The following is a 10,489-nucleotide window of genomic DNA, read 5'->3' as shown; positions in this document are numbered from 1 at the left end:
AGACACGCCCACATGCGACAGTGGTAAACTTTTCAGACAAATCTTTATTGCATTGAAGAATTGCACATAGAAGTCTAGTTTTATCTTGCAATTAAACAAGTTCTGTATTTGTTTGCGATGTGCGCTCAATATTGAAGGTATCTTTGTAAGAATGTAAGTTTTGTTTTAAAATGGTGCATATCAAACAAGCGGATTGAAGAACTTCCAAGGTACTGTATTGGGGAAAATATGTGTCGTATTGTGGTTTTGAACGACACGGGGTTTTAACTGGGGATTATTCTTGGCTTCCATATAAGAGAACACTAGTTTAGCTGGGAGTTAGACAAATTTCCCTGAAGGCAAAGTAGGAAAATAAGTCTAAGTATTATTATCTTTGAACATATCATAATTTTGCAATGACTGAAAAAGCAGCATTGACAAATAAGCTTTGAGTGGGACTATGACCTACTACACACTTTAAACGTTTTATGCTTGGCAGGTATGGCAGGTGCTTTGTGTGAGAGAAGTTATTTTCGCATCTTGTCCTCTCAAATGTGACTGACTGTGATCTAGAGGATGAAAACGACTGTAAGCAACTGACGATGTAATATCCTTGGATCATAAGTAACGACTTATTTGTAGATCATGCCGTCAGGATTTACCCAGGATACAATGCGATTTTCATCCTATCAAACAGCCAGTTCCAATATGCAGATTTTCTGTCCATGAACTTTATGTGCATTAGTGTTTGCATTTAAAATACGGGTCCAATTGTGTCCTCGTAATAACCTTAATGTCTTTAAGATGAAATAAATTACAAAATCTTTAGAACTCTTTAAGTAGGCTTTCAGATACAGATACTAGCAACGCGTTTACATATTAAATTAGAAGAATTCCAACACCATAAAATAAAAATAATTAATGTAACACCTTACTTTTTGGTCATTTCTATGTTTAAACATTTAAATAGTCTATATAAGTCAATATGAAAGTGCAGCGTCCTCGTCTTCCTAATTTTCTTTGCTTTATATCAAAAGCAGTATCTACTAGGATGTACATGAAATATACCAACCAAGCTAGCTGCACACAGAGTCCAATTCCCTATATGCACAATGTATGTATTGATCTAAATATTCATGGCATCCAGCATAGTTCATGTTTTGTCAAAACATTTCTTACAGATGCATTCTGGCACTTTTGCCATGACACATTTTGTATTAAAACCTCTCATTTTGGTCTGGATGTTTTATATTGTTTACCTTTGCATCATCTGTAAGTAGAACTATCATACCTCAGTTAGCCATTCAATTCCAAGTTTAAAGGTGGTTTTGATTACATGGGCTCACATACTGGCACAAATGACAGGTAGTCATTTTGGATGACCTGTTTTGGCTCGACAGCAACCAGTAGCCTAACATTTCAGAATGCATCTTCACATACAGCGGCAAAGCCTTTCAAAGACATCCTTAATGAACTGGATGCAGGAGAAGATAGCTGTCATGTACATATGGTGCCAATCAAATATAGTGCCAGTCAAATATAGTGCCAGACTTACTCACACATTCACGGATCTCATTAGAATACTGCCTGCATGCTACGGTAGGATTACAAAAAATTGTCATGACTTTTAGAGACACTGCCTGTGTGAATTTCAGTAAATCGGACCAGCTTTTATTTTGTTTATAATTTCTACAGGCTCGTAGATTGTATCTCCACAGCTTCTCCACCTCAAAACCATTTGGTTTCTAAATAGCCAAAGCTATTATGTGAGTATCTGTCTGTCTGTCTGTGTCTCAGCCTCTGATTCTGTCTGTCTGTCTGTGTCTCAGCCTCTGATTCTGTCTGTCTGTCTGTGTCTCAGCCTCTGATTCTGTCTGTCTCTCCAGTACTCTCATCTCCTTCGCTGACTGACAATGGATAACAGTGAATTGTTGTTCTTTTTGTCTTTTTGCTGTTTCAGTGGGGAGACATGGTCACCCCCTTTGTCCCAGTGCCCGTCCCTATGGAGGGGACAACGTCAGGGAGCTGCCGAGCTCGGCCCAATGACACATCCCCCCTGGATAGCCTCTCCGGCTCCACTCCTGGAAGGTCTCCCTGGGTGAAGGGCACTGGGGCCTGGGCATCCACGGTGGTCGGCCCCAGGCTCCCCCAGGCATGTCCCAGCTCAGATGCCTATAAGGGGGTGGTGTCGTTTTCAGATCCTGGGACCCCCGGGGACAGTTGGGCGAGGCCACTCACGCCAACCCTTCTGGGCTATGAGGTCATGGAGGAGAGGGCAAAGTTCACAGTAAGGAGCCTCCCAAATCATAATTGTTCTTTGATCGCACATTATTCGTTTGACCCAATCACGAAGGGAACTGATTTGTTTATTCAGGTGCTACTTAGCTGGAACTTAATCCTTTACACTGTTTGTTCAGACCGGGCTTGATGGTTCTGGTTTGCATACATACCGTCTGGGAACCTGGGGCAGAGGGTCCATTCATTGGTAGTAACATGGTAGTATCTGTACAGTAGAGCATTTTGCTGAAGTGTGATAATATTTTATTAGTTTTCAGAGGCACTTATTTCTCCACACCACATCATTTGGTTCCATGAAATGGGATGAGTCATCATGTGTTCTTGCTATTCACAGAAAAGGGAAACTATTGAAATGTGTGCCTGTCTGGATTGTGAAGCAGCTGCAATAGCCAACCAGTCACAAGGAAATGACTCCAAACTGTGATTCAGTTAGGAGCGGTGGCTGCATTTTATTTCTAGAATTGAAGGGGACAGGATGAAAACATAAAATCTGCCTCCAATACTGATGGCTTTGACATTTACAGTGCATTTTTTCTCAAACATAGTCTCTGCTTCTCAACACCACAATGCCAATATCCTATTTGTAAGGACTGCCAGACCGCCTGGAACTTTCAAGTCATCGAGTGTTTTCCCTTACTCTTTCCTACGGCGAGGCGGGTGGGGGAGGGTGCGGATGCAGACCGACATCAATAGAGAGCCGCGTTAACACCCTGAAAAGGGATACACTGGCGAGTTTTATTAAGTCAATGGCATCCTGAACTCTACCATTTTAGTCAAAAACCTGGGTGCCTCTGCCAGTAGGCTGAAACCTGGCTGAGGGAGGGGCCCAAAGTACCAAAATCAAATGTGCCAATAATGTGGATATTTGTTTGGGGAGAATTCAATGAATAATTTATGTAAATTGTCATTTTGGTTGATTTCTTTGAACAGTTAAGGTAGTGCAATAAGTTCAATGTAATTTAAAATTACATTATGGCTCAGTACCTATTTTATTTTACACATCCTTTTTTGGTCTTTATCAATCATTCTGAGGTGACTGTATGTATAGAGAGATACATGTCCCTGAAAAAAGTTACATTTCTACCAAACTGAAAATGTCTCACTCAGGTCTCTGTATGCTTAAAGTATATGATGTAACATGGCCAAATTGTCCTTATAGGTGTATAAAGTATTGGTGCGAAGGAATCCAGAGGAGAACTGGGTGATTTTCAGAAGGTACACAGACTTCTCCAGACTCAATGACAAGGTGAAGTGCTGCAGTTACCAGCGAATAGTCCCCCTCAATCTGCTCCACCTGGACAGAGTTACTATTCTATTTCAGTCACCGATAACAATATTGACACTCATTTCAATTCACCATATTAAAGACAAGAAGGGGGAAAATCCATTGAAAGATCAATAAAATCGCCCTCCGATTTTAGGGAGCGATTTATATTAACCAATGATTGTGCTTCTCCCTCCCTCCTCTGTGTTTGTCTCAGCTGAAGGAGTTGTTTCCCAGATTTAGACTCGCCTTGCCACCCAAGCGCTGGTTCAGGGATAATTACGATGTGGAGTTTCTAGAGGAGAGACAGTTAGGCCTTCAAGCCTTTCTACAGAACCTCATAGCACACAAAGACATCACCAACAGGTAGGCAACGTGATTCATTTAACCTTTGTTGATTTTGTTTTGTTAGTGAATATTCAGCATACACGTATAACCAGAATTATTTTACTTATACATGTGATGTTGTTTAACAGACAAGACACAATGAAGGAAAGAACATCGCACATTACCTTTCAGTCTATACAATGGGAATATGCATTACCGGTCAAGAGTTTGGACGCACCTACTCATTCAAGGTTATTTCTTTAGTTTTACTATTTTTCATATTGTTGAATGACACCAAAACTATGAAATAACACGTATGTAATCATGCAGCAACAAAAGTGTTAAACAGATCAAAATACATACAATTCATATTGTAGATTCTTCTAATGCGGCCTTGGTTCTAGTGAAGCCACCCCTTGCTTTGATGACAGTGTTGCACACTCTTTGCATAAATGAGGAGGCGTGTCCAGACTTTTGACTGGTACTGTCCATAATGTCCATAGTGTCAAAGTTCCAAATTGATTACAAATATGAAAGAGAAAATTTACTGAATAATAAATGAGTAAGTATTCACCCCCCTGGCTGTGACACACCTGAGTTAGCTGTGGCGCAACCAGTTGTTTTTAGAATTCACATAATTAATTGAAGGGAGTCCACCTGCTGTTCACCAAAAGTCCCTGTCCAACTTGACAGATCTTGAGGAATTTTGCAATGAAGATTGGGGAATATGTCGATTGGCGGGAAACCCCCTAATTAAATCCATTTCGATGCCATGCTGTGACACAGTGACATTTGCAGAAGTTCAAGGGGGGTGAATACCTTGAAGAGGCACCGTCTGAGTTGTAAGCTGGGATTTAATCATGTTTTGAAATCCCTGTTATTCTTCATAAACCAGTCAATATTCAAGGCCTTTGGCATACTCCAATCATGTCTCAGCAGCAGAAATCCTAGCTGTTAAAAAAACATCAAGACGTTGGATGGGATATTTCACAGAGGCCACAGTTTAGCAAGTGACAGAAAGGACTTTGTTGTTGAGATGTTGAAACCGTTTTTTTTTGTCTCTGTCATACCAATACTCAACATACCGTGGTTGAATTTCTTATGTAGCGATGGATGCTTCCAGATAGCTGTAATGTGGTAACTGAGGTCCTTTATCATGCGTGAATCCTCTGTTCTCCATATCTTTAATAGGTTTAGTATTAAAGGGCTGTTCGCAATGATTTTACCTTTTTCTAGACCACCCCAAAACAGATTAGTTGGACAGCATATCAACAATGTTTCAAGGTCAAATGTACAGTTTCATTGTAAACAATATGTAGGGTGACTTTGTATATAAGCAGGCTTACAGTACAAAACAGCCCGAGTGCAGATTATTCATTATGCATATTGAATAGCTGAGGAGGGTTAAAAAACACAGGTTTATACATTCCATATCAATTAGAAGTTCCATTTAACAGCACTCTGTTTATAGTTGACTAGATTCTTGACATTCATTTATCCCCGGAAAAAAGGGAGTTGGCTTTGTGATAGAATCCTTGTAAATCCAGTTCCCAAAATTCAACCCTAGTCAAACTCCAGTGTCTTGTGACTGTCTGGAAGGTTGTCCAGGTGACCTTTCAGACCTCTGACCTTTCCCCCCACAGCGAAGCGGTCAGACAGTTCCTTTGTCTAGACGACCCTCCTGGCCCTTTTGACAGTCTGGAGGAGAGCAGGGTGAGGCATCTTTCTATACTGGACATTTATTTTTAAATGGATTTTGTGACACACTTATTACATGCAAAGGATATGAGGCTAAGTACAAAACCAACATGTTTCATTTGGACATTCTTTTAAGCTGTTCCAATACTTTCGATGACCTGAAACACTGTGCATGAAAAAAGTATTTTCTAAATGGTGAAACAAATTTGCACACAAATACTTCTAATGAAAACGGAAGGTCTGTACTTCAACTTTCCAGTAATCATTTGATTTAAACTCCATACTTCAACCCACTTAGCCATGAGAACCAGATGCATGTTCCTCTGGGCAACATTATTTAATGTGCTTTGAAGGATCGAAAAGATGGTCCTGATTGTCTCTGTCAGTGTTGGTCTATTTTCTTCTGTTTGTTGTCTCATGAACATGTTTTAAGTTTTGTTGTTGTTGGGACCTTGTTGACAGGCTTTCTGTGAGACACTTGAGGAGACCAATCACCGTCTCCAGAGGGAGCTATTAGACAAACAGCGACAGATCGACTCGTTGAAAACAGCCCTGGACGAGAGACAGACACGAATTGGAATGCTGGAGAAGATACTGAAGTAAGGATTCTTTGCTATGCTTGAAGAGCACAAAAAGAAAGCATTTGTGTCTCTATTTCTATACTGGCGAGAACTAGGACCCCTTACTGATATGACAACTTATAGTAAATCTGACGATGAGAACCTTTCCCGTCTCTTTTAAAGAAATGCTATTTAGGGCGTGGGGTTAAGTTTTGGGTTAAAATTAGTGTAAAGCGTAGAGTTAAGGAAACAAGGATTACAGTGTAACCCCCAAAAATACTTCCCAAGTATAGTTTGTGTGTGTGTGTGTGTGTGTGGTAACATGTTGCCCCCCCCCCCGTTTCAGCGGTGAGGTCCCCTTCCCAGAGGGCCAGACTCTGAATAGCGGAACACTCTCCGCCCTGGACAGAGAGAACAGAGCAGATACAGACACTACCACAGCGCACAGAGAAACTGAGGGCTCAGGCACGGTGTCATCTACAATGGGAGCTGACCAAGACACGTGCCCTGAAACAAGGTCCCTGATCATCTGAAGACCCGTTCGTCTTTGCCCTCGGGGGATCTGGGCTTTTTTTTATTATTAGTTTTCTCTTAGATGCGTTAGCGAGGGTTGAGTCAGCTTGCCTGGTACAATGTAACCAAATGCAAATGTGTTGGTATGTCAAACCCATCTGGTCATCCAGGCAGTGGGGTGGGCCACTTTACGAGTGCCAGCCTGAGCTGCTTGTAGCTGCACAGGGCGCCCGATCTATCAATAATCATGAACTGTTAACAACTGGCTTTAAACAGAACCATATGTTACACAAGTCATGGTCGGCCTAATAGAATGGGACAGTTAATGTGTCTGTGTTTTATGATGTAACCCGTGTTTTACTCTGACCTTTTCTCTCCACTTTGCCATTCCAGCTTGGAAGTCGATCGGCAAGTCAAGGGTTACGGGGCATACTGGTCAACTGCAACCATTCGTAGTTCCCCAGGCGTCTTCATCGACTCAACAACTTCATAGAACCACGTGGAATTTAGCATTTGATTCTGACCGGGAAAAATGTATGATTCCAAGGTGGACTGCTGAGCTTCAAGAGTGTGTAGACTTTCCAGCCACCGTTTCCTGCTGTCGCTAGACTGTGTGGAAGGGTGATTAAGGGTGTGTGTGTGTATGTGTGTATGTGTGTGGGTGTGTGGGTGGAACTTTTTGTCAGAGGATTCCAGAAATATGTGGTTTGTAGGAACTCATTTTCTACATAAATTTTTGCCTCCAATGTATAATCATCAAGTTAAAATATGACATTGTGTGTTTGTTTCAAACTGCCTTACCGCAACCTCTTTTCTAAAATGTTTATGGTTCGTACTTCCTCTGTTCCTTAAAGCTATGCAAATAAACATGTATGGATCACATGGCAGGCGTTTTAATGTTCCAGAAGCAAATGTTTGTTCTTCAGGTTTTTCTCATGACTTCGTCAGGCTAACTGTAATAAATAGAAATGTTACTCCCCCCTTTTCACCTCAAGATGGCGCTGTAAACACAGTTTTCCACCATCATTCCTATGTTTCCTTATCCAATCCTCTGAGACAGATGTTTCACAGGTTTCAGGTAAATCATTTTACCGGGCAGAAGTGATGTGTAAATGCATAGCTGGTATCTATTATTTGTTTGTTTGATGTTGTAGTATGCTATGGATTCGTCCAAGACCAGCACACATGTCTTGAACAGCCAGATGTGCCGTGAAAGGGTCAGGTTTTTTCTTGTTTCCAAACCTAAAAGAAATCATTGCTATGGATTAAAAACATCTCTATTACTAATCTTACTAAATCTTTTCTATTACTAATTGTAATCTGAATAATGAATGAAAAAACTGTCAATGTTAGGAAAATGCCAATCCATATATTCTGAAAACAAATCCAACTGATTTTAATATGACACCTTTTAAGTTCATTTACAGTTGTAAAAAACCTGATGTATTGAATTTGTAGCTCTCACACCTACAAATGCTAAACATCACTTATAGAGAGCCTTTCTTATGGTACTGTACAATGAAGATAAAACCTATGCTTCTTACTGACAAGCAATCTGTTTACTCTTATTAAGAGGAATAAGACATTGGACAACAATGAGAACACGTTTAACGGAAGTACTGCTGTGGACACAGGCGATACTACAATAATCACTAAGGTCTTGGCAGGAAACTGCTTACGAGGTGTATCCATTGTGCATACAAGGTGTATCCATTGTGCATACAAGGTGTATCCATTGGGCGTACGAGGTGTATCCATTGGGTGTATTAGGAGTATCCATTGGGCGTACGAGGTGTATCCATTGGGTGTATTAGGAGTATCCATTGGGCGCACGAGGTGTATCCATTGGGCGTACGAGGTGTATCCATTGGGCGTACGAGGTGTATCCATTGGGCGTACGAGGTGTATCCATTGGGCGTACGAGGTGTATCCATTGGGCGTACAAGGTGTATCCATTGGGTGTATGAGGAGTATCCATTGGGCGTACGAGGTGTATCCATTGGGCGTACAAGGTGTATCCATTGGGTGTATGAGGAGTATCCATTGGGCGTACAAGGTGTATCCATTGGGCGTACGAGGTGTATCCATTGGGCATATTCATGCTGACATGATTTATAAGAGTAGCCTTATCTGTAAACAGAATCTAGTGGGTTCCTGTACTAGAAAAGATTTAAGCACCCAGCCAGGGCTTTGCAGGGTTGGTGGGATTAACCATTTAGGCTAGTTGGAGTACTGCCAGGAGCAGTGGCAGATCTATGGCAGACCCCAAACGTGAGAGAGACGCTTCTGGATAGACAAATGTTTACGAGCTACAGATCAAATTGTTTAGGAATGGGTGGACTTATCTGAGGGATTACCTCATAACCAGGAATGATAACCTCTGAGCTGGGGGCAGTGGTTTTGCTAGGATTCTGAGAAGGTCAGTGAGTATTTTTTGGAACCGGGAATATTTTATTCTTAAGGCGCTATACTTTAAATTTATTGGAAAGTTTTATTGGAATAGGTAATAATATCTCCAAATTAAGCAGTTATGTTTATGGTTTGGTTGCGTATCCCTTTCATGCAAAAAAAGATTCTGTGACCCATTGACCCCACTAGACACTGGGTATCTTCTCTGGTGATACTCTGGCAGGGCACACATCTTCAGTTGTTGTTCTTTCTCTTAAGCAAATGTTGAGCACAGTTTATATCTTGGGGTTAATTTAGCCAGTCAAAGACATTGTGCTTTTTGATCCTGGAAAATGGCATAGATTCTATGGCAGTATGTTTTAGATCATTGTGTTACTTTTTGATAAAGCCCAATACAGTTAGTTTGGAATCATTCACTTGAACTTTAACATCCATAAACTGTAGATATTATTGCCCTTTTTATTTGTAGTTCCCCCAGTTTAGAGGACCAAAAGTAATTGGTCAGATTAAGATCTCTCCAGGTTGAGCTAGCTGTGTTAGGGGGATTAACCTGTTGACTCCTTAATATGAAGTCTATCTAGGTCACGTGGCAAGCACGGTAGGGCAGTACGAGAAAAATGTTAGCGGTGACCTATTTCTGCTTAAGTTAAAATAAAATTGAACAAAGGGCCTTTTCACATTGCAAGAGTAATTGATTTATGTGAGACTAAACAAAAAAGACGGGAGAACATGCCAATGTGAATTTTCTTTATGTTAGCTACTTTTTATAGGAGCAGTGGCTTTGGTTTGAACCTATCCTGAAGTGTGTGTGTGTGTCGGAGACAGCAGCTTAGACTTCAGAGGAAATAGAGAATTTATTTACCGCAGTAAGACAAATAAGTAGGAAATGTGCGAAAAGAATACAAAAAACCCTGTGTTTTTTGTATTCGCTCGTAGGATATTGACATGGAAGCCTTCAGGGATATCCACAAATGTCCTCAAACACAAGAACATGAGACTCAAGTCGACTGGTCATTTCGGGAATATAAAAATGGGTACATTTAATTCACTCACATCATTTAGATTAAGTATATTATCATGGAGAAACACTGCCAATTATTCTTTTCATTTTTCTGTTACACTCTCAGTGTATCTTACAGATACTTAAAGCCACAATGAGTTCAATATTTTTGCCATGGAGTCTCAGCAGGTGTTGAGGACACGAAACACCACTCAGAGAGGAGCAGGAAAAGAAAACAATTTGATTGATTAGACGTTTGCTGAGTGAAGTGTCAACTTCAAGGAAAAATGCATTGGGGATATATGTTTCACCATCAAGTGCCAGGAAGACTGCACTGGTGGAGAAAAGTAAAACAATTGGACTTGGTGAAACATCCATTTCCGAATTCCTCTGGGTGTCTCTGTTTTATTTCAAAGTGGAACGCGGCTGAAGTCTGTTCCT

At 40.8% G+C, this 10,489-nt stretch overlaps 1 protein-coding gene across 2 annotated transcripts; it reads left to right on the top strand.

Annotated features, from left to right (window-relative positions):
- The first annotated feature begins 27 nt into the window (after positions 1–27).
- On the top strand, positions 28–7,521 carry LOC105030383 (sorting nexin-16-like). 2 transcript variants are annotated; one of them, XM_010904223.3, is made up of 10 exons: positions 28–209; positions 1,675–1,745; positions 1,940–2,266; positions 3,437–3,523; positions 3,759–3,907; positions 4,018–4,119; positions 5,512–5,581; positions 6,029–6,165; positions 6,473–6,643; positions 7,033–7,521. In XM_010904223.3, the coding sequence occupies exons 3-10, from the start codon at positions 1,949–1,951 to the stop codon at positions 7,130–7,132; spliced, it is 1,134 nt and encodes a 377-aa protein (XP_010902525.2). In that variant the 5' UTR covers positions 28–209; positions 1,675–1,745; positions 1,940–1,948; the 3' UTR covers positions 7,133–7,521. The 2 variants fall into 2 exon arrangements, with proteins under 2 accessions (XP_010902525.2, XP_010902527.2); XM_010904225.3 differs by lacking the exon at positions 4,018–4,119.
- Positions 7,522–10,489: the final 2,968 nt, after the last annotated feature.

Source organism: Esox lucius, chromosome 3 (genome assembly GCF_011004845.1).
Source record: "Esox lucius isolate fEsoLuc1 chromosome 3, fEsoLuc1.pri, whole genome shotgun sequence".
NCBI lineage: Eukaryota > Metazoa > Chordata > Actinopteri > Esociformes > Esocidae > Esox > Esox lucius.
The sequence above is the reverse complement of the archived record's forward strand: the minus strand, read 5'-3'. Positions and strand labels throughout refer to the sequence as shown.